Below are 17182 nucleotides of genomic sequence, written 5' to 3'. Positions count from 1 at the left end.
AATAAACCAGCAGCCTGGTTACAATTCTGAATGACCCAAATATATGCTCCTAAATATTTAAAGACAACCCTACTCACAAGTGGTCCACTGAGTTGCAAACCTAGTTATGTCCGAAATCGGGCCAGTCACCTCCTCTACTACTCTCTGTTTCCTCCTGCCTTCAATAAGTGGGTAGAGAGCTGATCATTTATTCATTCAGGTCAGGAACACAGGAATCATCCTCAACTCTTCCCTTTAATCAACCCTCTCTTCCCCACAAATTGCTTCCAATTCCAATCCCCATGAGTCCACCCTGCCAGTCCTTGCACCACAGCTGAAGCTTCTGCTGTCTCCAGCTTGGATCAGTACATCTGCACCCTTCCTAGTCTCCACCTTCGCAGTGGACTACTCTTTTCAGATCTGGATCTGACCGTGTGACTCCTCTGCTTGGAATCTTTCAGTGGCCTCCTGCCATCCTTAGGCCCAGATTCAAATTTTTAAACATATAGACGGTACACTCCAGGTAGTGACGCCTGCGTCTTTTTCCACTCGTCTTCCTACACTTTCACATGGCACACTGTCCTGGTCCTTGTTCAACAAGCGCTTGCTTCCTCTGCTCCCCACCTACCAACTCCAGTCACTTCTGACAGCACCTCTAAACTCAGCCCCAGTACAAGGACACATGGGAGGCCAAATGTACTCTCCACACCCTTGCTCCCAAGCTGAGTCAGTTATCCCTCCTTCTTTGTGCTGTCCTGTATACCACACTGGTATATAATTAATGACATTATAGTTGGTTGTTTTACTCTGTTACACGCCCACAGGACTATGAACCACTATGGTGTAGGCCTATATTGTTCAAGTATATTCTTTGCCCAGGGCAGAACAGATGCTTAATATGTACTTCTTGCATAAATGGTGAAATCTACAACAGTAACATTCATATTAGACACTTATTAACATAAACCAAGACCTCTAGTGCTGTCAATACTAAGGCTGGCTAGGTGCCTTAGTGATCATGTTAGGAAATGCTTGGTGACAAGGGGAGGCATGAGTGAAAGTTTGCACAGGTGCAGCAGAGTGAAACCATCATCACTGCTAGACCAGTCCACAGTGAGATGAGTTACAGATGTTATCTCCATTTTCAGAGAGATAGGAACAGCAGCAGAAACACTGATGCTCACATATTTCCATCTTGTGTAATATGATTATCACCATAAAACATAACATTAACTTTTTTTTCTGGCACAGTATGGCAGAAAAAATTGTTAATGGCACCAGTTAGTGAAACAGCCTTAACGTACTATTTGGCAGGAAATTTTACTTGGATGAACTTTGTAAGTGATTCTCCGTAAGTGAATCAATTTGTGCTATGCACATTTATTGTCATATTGCTAGAATCACACACTCTATGATTTCAAATAAAACTCTGAGTTTGAGGAGAAAGGTAAAAGCCCACTAAAGGAGCATGGATCACAAAAATCATTTTTTAAAAAATCTGGTATTCAAAATGATCAGAATGATCAATTCTTGGGACTGACTTTTTACATCCTTGTCAAGAGCAAAGTACTAATAAATTTACAAATATAAACAAACGATGACAAAATACAAGCTACTGGACAATTTATTTTTCTACAATAATTCTTAATCTTCAATACTTCCAGGTCCTAGCTGAAGTACTAATGTATACAAAGAGGAAGATAAATAGTATGATCTCTCTAGTTTTACCCACCAAAACAGCTCTCAGAACTCTTATGAAAAAGAGGCCTTATGAAAAATCCTCTAGAGCACAGAGTCCAAGAGTGTAAACTCTGGAGCTAGTATGCAAGGGACAGTCTCCATTCTGCCACCTGTCAGCTCTCAGACTCACTTTGTTATGTCTCAGTTTTCTTGTCTGTAAAATGGGAGATAACAGCATGTCTACCTCTTAGGTAACTGGAAATATTAAATGAGTAAATTCAGGTAATGTGCTTAGAAGAGCATCTACATAATGCTTAATGCTTAATAAATGTTAGCATTCACTGGGCCCTTGTGTGTAGCTCAATACAAAGGTGACTCAAGAGAGCTCCCACTTTGTGGGGTTATATCATACCCAGAAGTATATTATTGTGAACTTTTTAATAAGCAATATTAAGACAGTATAACCTAGTCTTAGAATGATCAGGGAAGGCAAAGTAATCATCAGTTAGATTCCATGGGCCAGAAAAAAGTGAACTAATAGCTAGCATGTTGCAGAGGTCCTTAATTAAAGTTTCCACTGAATAACAGATTCTTAAAGCCTAAAAGGTTAGGAGAATTGAAAAGTAAGAAGACAGCCCCTGGGACGCCTGGGTGGCTCAGTGGTTGAGTGTCTGGCCTTTGGCTAAGGGCATGATCCCGCAGTCCTGGGATCGAGTCCCATATCGGGCTCCCTACATGGAACCTGCTTTTTCCTTTGCCTCTGTCTCTGCTTGCCTCTGTCTCTCTCATGAGTAAATAAATAAAACCTTAAAAAAAAAAAAAAAAAAAGAAGACAGGCCCTACCATCAGTACTCCTGCAGCTTCTGTAATCACACAGATAATATAAAAGCAGTGAGCTTACTGTATCAAAAGATCATGAATATAGAGTTTCAACTATTATTCTTTCGTAAGACTGAATAAAAGAGGTTGTAATATAAGTAAGACTATGAAAATAATGGGAAATAAGTAAACCAAGTGCAATCATTAAAAATAACTCTTGGCCTTACAGTCTCTTTGGCAAGGTCACACCATAACTGTGCAGTGGGTCAATCAAATTTTTATGACACCAAATTACAGGTTATAACTTTCTGAGCAGGCCTTTCAGGGTTTAACTTCTCTTGATCCACCTCAAAGATCAGGTGAATTAATTACTAAACAAAAATTGCCACGGTCACCATTTATTGAAAGCTCGTTGTATGTCAGTAAGAATGCATATTAATCAAATCCTCATTTTTATGGGCTTCGGTTGTTAAACACCTCATCTAAAAAAGCAGCTTATTATTCCAGCACCTCAACCTTTAGGTATTTTATATTTATATGCCAAGGAAATTCTTAGGCTCAGCTTATAAAATATGAAAGTAAAAGCACAGAGATTTCTAGCCAGAAAACAGGATTACCTTTTATACTTCCACTAACATCAGGTCAATATTAAAAAATATGAACTGTAACTAGGAAAGAGTCAATGTTGTAAAGACTCATTATTTTTAAAAATACATATAAGACAATTTTCTTTAAAGGCATGGACAGTAATCAAAATGCTAATTCAGTAGCCTGCTCTGTCTCCTCAAGGCAAAAACGAGGCCCTCTGCGAATTGCCATGCAACAAAAAAAAGAAATCATAAATGTAGGATAGAAACATTGGCTCTCCCTGTTCTCTGCACCTTTCCTAAACACCAAATACACACACCTGCTCAGTATTCATCATGTAAAAGACCAATTTCTCCATGGATTTCTATTCTCATTCACATTATAATACCAACAGCTCAGTTCTCTTAAGTATTTAGACCTAGTACTATAAATGTACATGGTATGACAAAACCCTGAAACATCTCACCAATCGTGACATAAGCACAGATGAGCTGGGGTATAGAACTAAAAATATTCTTTGATTATAAAAGTCATTTTTTTCCTTGAAATTTGTTACTCAGTAGATTTTGGCAGTTATAATTATTTCTACCAAAAGCACAAATAGTAATGCACATCATCACTACAAAATTCACAGTAAGCATAATGTAAAAAATATGAGCAAAAAGTCAACCAATAAATGACACAAAAAGAAAGAAAACAGAAATAAAATACAGAAGCAGGAAGAAATACACCTAGGACAGAGGTACTGGAAGTTTCTCTCTTTACAAAAACATGTTTTTTTTTTTTCCCACAATAAGAACAGGAGGCTTGTGTGTTCATTTTATAGGTAGAGTTAATGTCATCTCTAAAATGCCATTTGAAAACAAAGGATTTGGTCAAAATGGTGTTCCCATTCTCTGAATTCAATGCTGATGAGAGGGACATGTGGTAGAGGGGAGAGAAAAGTACAGAAATGGATTAACTCAGTGGGCTGGAAGACTTCAGGTACTGCCAAGGCCTAGGGAGCCAGTTGGGATCACCCAGGGTACTAAGATGCGCTCATGGAAATGGAGAACAGAAGAAGACAGTCACAAAATAATGCACTATTAAACTTCCATCTTAAGGCAGTTCTGATTCCATATCCTCCATCAATTAGCTTGTCAATTAGAAAAAAATAAAAAAAGGAAAAAGCCCCACCTAGTTACTACTACTACTACTACTACTACTAACTACCATCTATAAAGGCAAAGATCATGTTACTTTGATCATTAATGCTCCTCACTTTCTAGCTCAACAAATATGTACTAGACTGAATCTGATGTGTATTTATTTCCCTTTACTTTGGCTCAACTGATCAAAACACAGATAATCTTCTTTTTGAATTTTGGTATAATTAATCTTTCTCTCAGGATTTTTGCTCTTCATAGATTTCATAGAGCTATGTGAGTATCAACAGTATATTCTAGAGTAAACAGAAAAGGAAAAGGCAGTACATCTAGCAAAATGTCATACCTGGGGGTACTTCCTGTTGTTCTTCCGCAGGGGGCATGTATACTTCTAAAATAAATAACAAAATTACAATCCATTACATATTGCTGACCAGTATTTAAAAAACAGATTGTATTTAAGTTACTATGATTATTTTTACAGACATTTTTGGGATTTGATTGCAATGATCACAAAAACATTAGGTTTTCCCACGATTACAACAAAGAATTAGCTATAACCTGGCAAAATGTTGTTTGCTTTGCAAATGTTCTGTAAAATAGGCTTTCCGTTATCTGCCTAACTGACTCACTGCCTGGGCAAAGGAGATATGAACTAAAACCTAGGTCTTCACCACAATTTTGCATCAGACTTGATAAGAAAGCTGAGAAAAGATATTTAAAATATCTTGTTAAAATGTTTTTAACTCATAACCCTAATTTTAATGTGAACAAAAGACAAAGAAACTGAAATAGAATCCTAAAAGTAAATCCATGTCCTTAATAAAGTTTCTGAAAAATACTATTCTAAGACTAGACAAAAATATGGATATGACTTTAAACATCTCGCCTTTTTCCCTGGCTACTTCAACCCATTTGCAACTAAAGAGACTGTAGACCTTATCACATAATGGTATAATAATATATTGATCTAATTCACTCTATAAAATTACATATATATGAAGATCTTCATATCTAACAACCCACTGAGCATTACCTTAACCTAGAGATAAGATTGTATCAGCTTTCCTTTTGCTTCCTAAAGACTTGTTAATTTTATTTATTTTTTTTTAATTTTTAAAATTTATTTATTCATGAGCGACATAGAGAGAGAGAGGGAGGCAGAGACACAGGTAGAGGGAGAAGCAGGCTCCATGCAGGAAGCCCGACGTGGGACTCGATCCTGGGTCTCCAGGATCACACCCTGGGCTGGGCTAAAGGCGGCGCTAAACCGCTGAGCCACCCGGGCTGCCCTGCCTCCTAAAGACTTGTAACAGACTTCGGTCAAAAGGAAGAATTTTTATAGCATTTTCTAAAACTCTTGTTAATTATGCAGCTATTTTAATCATTTTCCTTCTGACACTAATTTGCTTCTAATTTTAAGAATAATACATACCCGAATGGAAGATTTGGAAATATTTTACATACAAGGAAAAAAAAATCTCACCTATTCCCACTGATCACTATTAATATTCTGGCATATTTTGTTGTTTTAGTGGCAGTACTGTGAGTGCTTACTAGCTTTCTCTGTTGTGACTGGCTTGTTATGGTTTGCGTACTGATTTTACTCTTGGTTAAATCAGAGATCTATTAGCACTTTATCATCTTCACTAATATTTTTTTCTCAGAATTTCTTTTATTTGTCATTTTAGGTTTGAAAAAACTGTGTGCATCATAAAGTATTGATCACTTTGTTATTTCCATCATTGATGTTATACTAAGAAAGCCTTATTCTTATTATTGCAAGATAAATTAAATTTTCAACTGATTGTATTAAAAAAGTATACATTTAACAAATTTACCTGAAATTTTTTCTGGTAACAATGTAGTGAGAGGATTTTTTAAAAGGTAATTATGAATTAATTATATCAGCACAACCTGATTTTCTTTACTCCGGAACTTGTTAAATCCACTTCAGTAAGGCTTTCAACTCCCATCTTCATGAGGGCTCCCAAACATATCAATCTCAGGTCTCACCCATCTAGTTCATATCATTGGTATATCCAACCTGCTACTTGAAACCTCTACGTGGGAATCTCACTTCATTCCCAAACTTAAAATAAGCCTTGGTTTTCTCCTCTAAACCAGTTTCTTATATATCCTAGTTTTCTTCTTGGTAGATTGCCTCCTCATCCGACAGTTATTCAAACCAGACCAAAGTCTCCCTTTATTTCTCTTTCCTTCACAACCATCAGAAAGTTTCATCAGTTGTAATTCAAAAATACATTTAAAATACAAAACTTCCTCCTCCATGTCATTTCCACTGCCATAACATTACTCCAGGCCACCATGATCACTTCCTGGATTGGTACAATCATTTCCTAACGGGGTGGTCCCTGCCTCCATTTCTCCATTCAATCCATTTCCTAACTACGAATGAAAGTAATTGTTTAAAGTAAGTCAGAGTATGCTATATCTCATTTAAGTATTTTTCCCAGATTCCCACTGCACTTGGAATATAATCTAGATTCATTAGGTCCTCCGTGTTCACAACTGATTTGTCACCTGAATCTTTAATGCTTAAGCCAATTCAAGTTTATTTTCTATTACCTGTAACAGAAAATAATCATCCTGACACAGATGGGGAAGAAAAGAGGGTTTAGGCACAGGGTTGATATAGCCTAACCAGTACTTTTGAATAGATCACCCTAATGGCATCCTGACAAATGGATTTGAAGAACACAAGTATCTAGTTGAGAAGATGGGCTAGAAGGCTACCACTGTTGTCCAGGAAGGTGATGATGGCTGAACTAGAGCACTAGAGCCACAGAGAAAAGAATGGATTTGAAAATCATTTGTCTAGGGCTGCCTGGGCAGCTCAGTCAGTTAAGTGTCTGCCTTTGGCTCAGGTCATGATCTCAAGGTCCTGGGACTGTGCCTTGCATTGGGCTCCCTGTCCTCAGGGAGTCTCCTTCTCCCTCTCCTCCTGACTCTGCTCCCTGCTCGTGCTCTGTCTCAAATAAATAAATAAAATCTTAAAAAAAAAATAGTCGGTCCAGCTGAACAACATAAAGAACCCAACTTTTAACCCATCCCTGCCCAAGGCTAACTCCATCTGACAAAACCACCCCCTCATTAGAGGAGCCTTGCCGAAACCAGTTATTTGCTATTGTAGTATCCTGGTTTTATCTCTTTTATCACCCTTTTCATAATTTGTAGTTACTTTATCATATTTGGCCATAAGAATGCCAATTCCAAGGAAACCAGAAATGCTATCTCCATCATCTTCGCTTGCACCCTCTTAGCCCTGGACATCCTATAGATAGCAAAGTGTCCAATACGTATCTCTTGAATACATGAATGTAGTTTGAATACAAAAAGTAAAACTATCTCTATAAAATTAACTTACCTTCTAAAATTATGTTTGAATCTTCTCCAGCATTATCTAAAAAAAAAAAAAAAACCAAACACATTTTACATTATCTCACACTAGATCCTTAAATTAACTTATCTCTACTAAGATAACTAAATTTGGCTCTTTTTAGACTGGGGCTTCTTATGGAGACTCCTAAGTATTTTTTTAAATTTTATATAAATTCAGTTAATTAACATATATTATGGGTTTCAAAGGTAGAGGTCACTGATTCATCGGTGCTCATTACATCACACACCCTCCTTTTTAAAAATTATTTTTTAATGGTTCAACATCTAATATTATTCTAAAATTACCCAAAGAATATCCACTAATTACTTTTTTTTAGAGGCCAGTGATTTATCAGTCTTATGTAACACCCAGTACTCATTACATCACATGCCCTCCTTAATACCCATCACCCAATTACCTCATCCCCCCACTCCCCTCTCCTCCAGTGACCCTCAGTATGTTTTCTATGATTAAGAGTCCTTTTTTTTTTTAAGATTTTATTTATTTATTCATGAGAGATACACAGAGAGAGGCAGAGACATAGGCAACGGAAGAAGCAGGCTCCCCGAGGGAAGCCTGATGTGGGACTAGATCCCAGGGCCCCAAGATCTGCCCTGAGCCGAGGGCAGCTGGTCAACCACTGAGCCACCCAACCATTCCTGATTAGGAGTCTTTTATTTGTCTCCCTCTCTGATTTATATTAGCATATCAACTTTAATTCCTAAATTATATTCAAAGAATATATCAAATAGGCCGACATCATCCCCGATGACATAAAACTTGCATAAGGGAACAATATTGACAATATGCAATTACTTCCTTGGATACTTGAACATGTCTTGTATTTTTTACTACCTCTGTCTTTATTCCACAAGCTATCAGACTTTTAATAAATATAAGGGGGGTGGGACTGACTTGCAGGAGACACCTGCTTAGAGAAAGAGCTTACCTGAACTTTCTAGCCCTTCATTTTCCGGTGGTTCATATACTAGAAGATACACAGAAAAAATAATCCGTTAGGACTACATAATTCTCACTATGACACAGCGTTCGCTCTATGGTTTCATGAGCACAGATGATGTCTCATTCGTCCTTGAACCCTGGGGCATAGTTGCTGGGAAGTGGCAGGCTGAGGAGGGGAGCAGTTTGGTGTGGAGTCAAACAAGCCCAGATTCCAAGTAGGCCAGCCCCCTTTTAGCCAAAAGAGAGCGGCAGTTACAGATATTTTTTAGTGTAAAATGGGGGAAATTAAGGTTCTTCCCCAATTACTTGTTACCAGGATCCAAAATCTGTTTACTCCCAGTGGCAGTGAATTTCCTTTCTCTATTTTTTTCATGTCTGCAGGGGAGGGTTCTGAGCTTAGGCAACAGCTCTCAGATCTTCCACTTGGGGGCAAACACTCGTGGTGCCAGCCCCACAGCACAAAGGCTCAGCTTACAGGTCCTGAACTCACTGCCCTGCACCCATCATTTCTCCTCTTGTGACCTGTACGGGGCTCAGTGGCTCTCTGTTCTGCTGTAAAAGATGCTCTGGTCTCTTCTCTCGGGTTCAGCTGGGTCACAGCTTTTTCATCAACTTCATCCCAGCTTTTTCCATTCTCCAAAAACGCCTCAAATTTTTTGGTGTGCTTAGAGCGAGCTTTCTTATTTTCCTAGCATAGTTATAAATGTATTCCTTATGATCATTTAATAAAGGAAATTTTTCGAGCACCTACTATATTTCAGATATTATTCTCAGCACTGGGTAAAGTAAGGGAAAATTTTTAATCCATCATCCTCTGTCCTTCTGGTGGTTTTGGTAAAACAAAGGGGCAGTGCCTGTTTGCTCGCTCCATTCCTTTGAACTGTGTTGTATTTAAACATGCTCAAGTCTCTACCAACTTAAAAAAAAAAAAAGGCCCTTTATTGAGCCTACTTCCCTTTTCCCCATCTCTCCCCCTCCATTTCATAATCTAATTTCTTCAGTCATTTACATTTGCTGTTTCACTCCTCCTTTCCTTCCTGAACCATCTCTCTTGCGGCCCTGACTCATCCCTGACACAACTCCTCTGAGACCACCAGTGAGCCCCTTATTCCATCTAATGGAGGTGTTCCACCTTGCCAAGTTAGATCTCTCAGCAGCTCCTTCCTTCTCAAACACTACTGCCCTTGGACTTCACTGTGACCATGTTCTCCTTTTATTCCTTCTTTTCTCCTCAATCTTCATCACCTACCCTAGTCCTACCAGGCATTAAATATTAGCTTTCATGGTGGTGAGCCACAGAGCCTCCCATTCCCCCCAACTCAGTCCTCCCTCCATAAGTGATCTCAGCCTTTGGTTTCAATTACCTTATCTAGACTCAAGATTCCCAAACTTACAGCCAAGAATTAGATGTCTCTGCTGAGATCCAAGCACCAATTGGCTTATTAGATATCCCCCCTGGATGTCTTGACATACAGTCGACATGTACAGACTGGACTCATGGCCTCTTGGCTCGTTTCTGTTTTCTAGTCTTGCCTATCTTTGGGAAAAAGCACCACTATCCATCAAGGGAACAAGCTGAACAGTGGATGGGGTTCATGACATCGTGCTTTTTCAACCCAGCTATATCCACACACATCACACCCTGTCAATTTTATCTCCTTACATGTCTCAGCTTGTCTGCTTCCTTTTACTGCCACCACCCTGGTATAAACTACTTTATCTCTGCCCTTTGAAAATGGCTCCTGCCAACGTCATTGGGAAGCCACTATCATACTAGATCAAATGCATGTTTTCAGTGCTCACCTTGCGTGGCTCCTCAGTGGCATGGGACACTGCTGAACATCTCTTTCCTGAAACTTATCTTCTCTGATTCCTCTTTTGGCAGAAAATGGGACTCGGGGCAAGATCAGATTGAGATAACCGCACTAAACTAACTAGTCTCCCCACATCCATTCTTGTTTCTTTCCAGTCTATTTGCTACATGCCAGGCAAAATGTGTATCTGATTTTGTAGTGCCTTGAATGATGCCTAAGGGTAGGTAAACATCCCAAACTATCTCTAGACATCCTCTGGACCCTAGACATAGTGCAGTCCAAGCCCAGATTAGACTGCCAGCACTCCAGACACATCTTCTCACCTCAGAGGCTTAAGACATTCCAGCCACCTTCCCCTTGACTTGTCAATGGCTCTAACTTTCACCTCCAAACTTTAGGGAAGCCTTCCCTGGTCCATTAACTAACTAGGTTTCTCTTCACTGTGTGCTCTTGTTACACACTATCCTTGTTCTCACCAGCACTTAGCACAATTGTGAGTAAACACTAAATTGAAGTTATCTGTATAATTTCTACCCTCCCCCAATATCCCCCTCTACCAGGTAAAATATAGTCTGTGGGAATATGAACCGTGTGTATGTTCCTCACTAGAACTGCTCCAGTCCTATGTTTAGGACATAAGATAGTTAATGCATATGCAGCATATGAATAAATCAATCAGATGGTAAGATGGTACTACTTGCATTTCCTAGATTTATTTAATATAGGCTAGGTATATTCAAATACATATGCTTCCTAGATTTTTTATGTGCAAAGTTGGTTCCCTCCCCAGCTTTAGTAAGCCACATGTTTTCCAGGTTTAGGTTCTAGATGTAGGGAGTTTAATACAGAATATATTCTCTTCTCCTACTGAAAAATGGTTTTGTCTTCATCCTACTTATGGCTTCATTTACATGTTCACTTGGGTTTCCCCATTTTGGTTCCTAAATTTCACTAAGGTATCTTTTTAGAACATAGTGTACAATCCTATTAATAATTCTATTACTTCCCTTTTGTTTGAAAAAGTTTAGGTTTTATAGCAACGTAATCTAAATATCTTAAAATCTTGAGATCCAAAGTGTCTCAAATCTTGATGACCCCCCTACGTCCTATTTATTACTCTTTTTAACCTGTTGAATTATACTTATTCTGATATTCTGCCTATGAAAATACATTTATTTTTACAACATCTTTTTTAACACAGTATCTAATTTTATACTTCTTTCAAGTTTGATTTTAAAGTTCTCTGGATCTAGTCTGCAAATTCCCTTCCAAACATGTTCTTTCTAGCATATTTAGACAAACATTATAATGAGTGGCAGAAATCAGAAAAGTATCTCAAGTCTCATCTCTCCATGTAATTTTTAATTTCCAAATTCCTATTTTCTCCTTTAAATTTGAAACTGAAAAAGAAAAGCTAGATGCAATCATAGTGGCCAAGTTATTTAATTCCTTATAATATCATTCATATTAAACGTCAAGCTCCCAAAACCATCCAGTACACAGAAAGTCCTCCATATTTACCTCAAGCACTATATATTTCTTCCCTCTTCTTGCTTCACACATGAAGTTATGCTCAATTGACTCTTTCCTTTTAGAGTCATTTGTGAAGGTGGTGGAATAAAAATGATACACCACTGGCTTTATCATTTCTTAGTCATATGAACTTATGTAAATCACTTACATTCTCTGAACTTTATTTCTTTCATCTGGGAAGTAGTAAAAATAGAATCTACATCATGAAGTTTAATAAGGCAGAATAGAAGTGCTTGGGAAACAAACGAAGCTATAATTGTCTAAATCTGAATCTAATGCCACTCAAGCCACAATAATTATGCCACTTTCAAGTCTGCAATGAAATTATTTTGTACCTTTCTCCATGCTAGCAGGTCCATCACCTTTAAGAGTGGGATTACTATGTAGAAGAAACTAGTCATTAAACTTTGACTAGTTCTCCACCCACCATTTATTTATTAAAATATAATAAAGCATTATTATATTTTAATCAAAAGAGAGCTATGAATATAAATGAGATAAGCTTTAGTGAATGATTTTCAACTGCTTCCAAAGGCAACTTGCGAAGAGTTTAAGAAATTAGTTAATGGCAGAACCACTGGAGGAGGTAAACAATCTCCCCAAGTAAATTCTTTGAAAACTCCCATTCATTTGGTGATTTTAAGTTATGGTATTTGTAGCTTAAAACATTATTCTCTATACTCTACAGTCAAATTATGAGTAGACTGTAAAACAAGTAGGCGGCTTAAAGTTAAGAAGCATTTCCAAACCTGGTTCATCATAGTCTTGGTATGTAAGGTCATCTGCAAAAGAGAGAATAAAACTCAGTATTAAATGGGTCATTCTATGTAATTGCTTAGCTAAAAAATACAACTTAATCTCAAATACAGAATTATTCCCTTAAATATTAGTGTCTGCAGTCAGTGATAAGTACCTTTGCTCAAAAACAACTAGACAAAAGGACAAGTAAATTATTTTCATAAAAATTCCTCAAACTGGTATAAAGATATGCAAAAGTAGCATTAAGGATTCGTGTTTTGTCATGGTGCCAGTGTAGACAAGCTAAAATATGAAAGCTTGATATTCTTTTCATAATCTCATCTTGTTATAAAGCAAAAAGACTTGTATTAGGTGTTAAAATTACTTTTGACTCCTTTGAGAGAAAAATCACCAGGTTAACATAGCACTGTAACTGTAAAGGCTTGAGTAATGTTTACAATCTAATGAAAATATTCATCCAATACCTGCTTCATGGTATGTTCTTCCATCATCACCTACTGTTGGCTCCATCGAATCTAAAAAGAAAAAATACACACCTCTGTCAAACATGAAAAAAATCTAACACATTACCAGATGCCATTCTAAAGTATTTACAAATTCTAATCTTCACAACTGTGTAAGACAGATATTATCATTACCATCTAATAAAATTTAAGTTGAATACAGTTCCATAATTTTCTAAGTCCCAAAGATAGGAAGGAGCAGAACCAGTCAGACTCCACTACATCATACTGCCTCGTCAATTTCCAAATCACATTTCCAGTGCCCTATCTACAAAGAGCAAAGTTCCAATGGTGGTTTGAAAAATACATCTCCTCTTTTCCTCATTCCTCGATGTAATATTAAACTATATTCAGGAATTTCTATAAACATCTGGGCAACCAAAAATGATTGTATTACAAAGAGGACTCTATGATAAATCAGAATATTAAACCTGGGGTAAAATGGCCTTGGCCAGTGCTCAAACAGAAACACTATCACAAACCTGGATTGTCCTGCTCATACATCATCTCTTCCATATCCTGATTATAAGCCTGTGAAGCTGTAAGTTAAGAAGTGATTAGGAAATTGCAAATATATCTCAAGAACGATTATACTCAATATTCAAAATAGGAAAAACACAACATCTAATAATAACAGAATTGTAAAATCATAATGATGCTCACATTTACATTCACTCATAGAACACCCGGGTGCTACCTTTGCAAAATGCCAAATACAAAGATGAATGAGACAGTCTCCATCATCAATGGGTTTAGAATCAAACCACAAAATGGTGAAGTTACAGTCTCATTTACATTATGCAAGTTCAACTACATTCAGCAAAAGACTAATGAGAGAGAGACTGAGAGCAAAGAGATGGCAGGTGAGCCGACCTCTCATCCACTCAGCAAGCACCTGCCACAGAGTGTGCCTGAGCAAGGACACATGCACACGCACACGCGCACACACACACACACACACACACACACACACTTCCCAGCCCCTCACACTTGGACTCAGTACCTGAGGACTCCCAGACTGCAATATAATTCTAGTATTTACAAATACATATTGTTGAAACAATATAGGTCCTAAATGCCAGCCAAGAATATCATGTGGTTCTCATGTACAGAGAAAGGCATCTATTCCAGCACTGGGAGAAAAACTAGTCAACACAGGCTTTCTGAAAGATGACATGTTCCTCTCCAATGAGGCCATTATCTTCTAGGGATGTGTGACCAGTGACAACACACAATTGTGACTTTTCATTGACTTTCTAATTTAAGACAACAAAACATGCACTTCTACTGTATTTTCTGGCCTAGTAGTCCCACTACTGGGAATTTATCCTCAGGAAGCAGACGTCAAAAGCACAAAAACTATTATCACAAAGAAACATATATATGAATTCAATGTTTATATAATTAACTACATATTATATGGTATTTTATGATATAAAATATATTATTAATAGATATTCACAGATAATGTTTTTCTCTCTCACAATGTTCTTTTATAGGAAAAGACTCATTCTAATTAAAAAAGGATAGTATTAAGCTTAAATCTCACCTGTCTCTTCTATATGGTAACTATCTTCAGTTTCTGAAAAGAATAACATCAAATCAATAGTATCACTTTCATAAAATTCTACAATTTTACTGTAGAGTATATTCTTAATCTATGCTTATCATTGATCTTATTTTGAAAGCAAATAATTATTAAAATAAAACATGAAAATAGCCATTAACTGTCTGCTAAACACTTTATCTTATTACTAGAACTATACCTAGAAATGCCTCACACATTCTCGTAGATCCACTCAACACCACCATAGCCTGTACTAATGACAGGATGATTTGAACAGAGTAACATAGTGACAAGGCTGGACCCAGGAAAGGGGCTAATTCCTAGTCTACTTCAAGTTCCACTGTGGTGTCCTATTTTCTCCAGAAAATAGTGTCTACAGATGGGAATACAAGGAAGAATGAAGGAAACTTTCTTTTTTTTTTTTTCTTTTAAGATTTTATTTATTTATTCATGAGAGAAACAGAAGCAGAGAGAGAGGCAGAGACAGGAGAAGCAGGCTCCACACAAGGAGCCCAATATGGATTTGATCCTGAGATTTCGGGATCATGCCCTGAGCCAAAGGCAGACGCTCAACCACTAAGCCACCCAGGCATCCCTGAAGGAGACTAACATGGGGAGCTAAAAGGCAAATGTGTTCATAATACTCCTAGTAGCAAAGTGCTGCTGCCACAGAATCCTCACTACTCCACTGATCCCAGTTAATGTAAAAACTATATGAAGTGTAACAACTCTTAATTTCTGAAGACTTTTAACAAACAACTTTTAAGTTCACACTAAATCTACACCCCAATTAAAGTTTAGGTCAGAAAGTAAGGTTTCCTCAATTTATAAACTTTTTAGAAATATTTCTTCCTACCCTCAATCTATAACTCCTAACCTTGAAAACATCAAATTCCCTATGTGAGTGTCTTAACTGAATTGTGTTCTATAAGGAACATCTAAGATACCAAGATTCTGAGTAACTGTCAATCTTCCTGAGCCAACCTGGCTGAAGACAGGAGGGAGCAAGAGATATTAGGAAAATGCGAAATCATTTTATCAACACCCCTACTTAGAATCATTTTTTTCCCCAAAGAAATCATATGATAATTAAAAGTCTAAAGTTCTCTTTTTAAAATAAATAGATAAATAGGTAGATAAATAAATAAACAGATAAACAAATGTATGTATGTATGTATGTATGTATGTATGTAGGTATTTGAGAGAGAAAGAGAGAGCGGAGAGTGGAGAGGGGAAGGAGAGAGTCTCAAGCAGACTCCAAGCTGAGTATGGAGCTGACATGGGGCTTGATCTCATGACCCTGAGATCACAACTGTGAGATCAGGACCTGAGCCAAATCCAAGAGCTGGACACTTAGCCAACTCTACCACCCAGGCACCCCAAAGGTCTAAAGTTCTAAAGCTGGTCGGTCTATAAATGCCTATTTTCAAAGCATAATGCAGCTGAGCTCATATACAAACTCAAACTCATTTTGAGTGTACATTTTTCATAGAAAATTATGCATTGTATACAATTTTGCAGGTTGGTGTGGAAACTAAACCATTGCCTACAACATTATTTCTATGGAAATGTGCATTTCCTGCTGTCAACAATAGGCATAAATGTAAATTTTTTGAAACATATTCATTCATAAATCAAGAGCTTCTGGCTTCTAAACTAGTTTCCCAATGCATTAAATATTGTGAAAAGGAGATACATTTACTTTCTCGTTACTTTTATGTGCTTTAATAAAGTCCTAGCAACCATTTACCAATTGTATTGTGACCAGGCTACCTCTCCAACCGATTCTCATTGGCTATCAGCATGGACGTACAGGCCTTAGCTTATTCATACCCAGAAGCCTAGGACAGGAGGTGAGACACATGAAAAAATAAACAGCCTAGCCACACTTCTGCTCAATCTTGGCTGCACTTTGGTATGACCTGAGGAGCTTCTACAATTAGCCATTTTTGAGATCCCACACCCCAAACATTCTAATTCACTTTGTCTGGGGGGGGGGGGGGGGTCAAAGTTTTTAAAAGCTCTCTAGGTGATCTTAATTGCATTCAAGATTGAAAACTATTTGTAGGAACATCAAGTACATCTTCTTTGGACCATATTCACAAGAAATTCTTTCTCTGACTCCACATCCAAGACCTTATGTTTCACTAGTATTCATTTTAAGTATAAAATCATATACATACAATTATATCATTTATATACTTATATATTCTGAATAAAACATTTATCAATCAAAGTACAATTTGTGGATTAAAATCTTTCGGGGTGCCTGGCTGGCTCGGTTGGTAGAGCGTGTGACTCTTGATCTTAGGTTTGTGAGTTAAAGCCCCACATTGTGCATAGAGCTTACTTTAAAATAAATTAATTTAAAAGTAAAAAAAAAAAAATCTTTCAAGAACTCATTAAAGTCTTAAAGGACCACCTTAAGA

At 37.4% G+C, this 17182-nt stretch overlaps 1 protein-coding gene across 12 annotated transcripts in view; it reads right to left on the bottom strand.

Moving 5' to 3' along the window:
- The window catches only part of ASPH (aspartate beta-hydroxylase), a 212352-nt gene that overhangs the window by 120495 nt on the left and 74675 nt on the right, over nt 1-17182 (bottom strand). For 11 of the 12 annotated variants that reach the window (XM_077876822.1, XM_077876824.1, XM_077876829.1 and 8 more), the window contains 7 exons: nt 14736-14768; nt 13669-13725; nt 13148-13198; nt 12674-12706; nt 8564-8602; nt 7600-7635; nt 4558-4602 (listed from right to left, as the gene is read on the bottom strand). In XM_077876822.1, the coding sequence (XP_077732948.1) occupies nt 4558-4602; nt 7600-7635; nt 8564-8602; nt 12674-12706; nt 13148-13198; nt 13669-13725; nt 14736-14768 (294 nt within the window). The remainder of the gene's footprint in view (nt 1-4557; nt 4603-7599; nt 7636-8563; nt 8603-12673; nt 12707-13147; nt 13199-13668; nt 13726-14735; nt 14769-17182) is intronic. The other variant, XM_077876823.1, reaches the window with a different exon arrangement.

Source organism: Canis aureus, chromosome 28 (assembly GCF_053574225.1).
Source record: "Canis aureus isolate CA01 chromosome 28, VMU_Caureus_v.1.0, whole genome shotgun sequence".
NCBI classification, from domain to species: Eukaryota; Metazoa; Chordata; class Mammalia; order Carnivora; family Canidae; genus Canis; species Canis aureus.
This window is presented reverse-complemented; position numbering and strand designations above follow the sequence as displayed.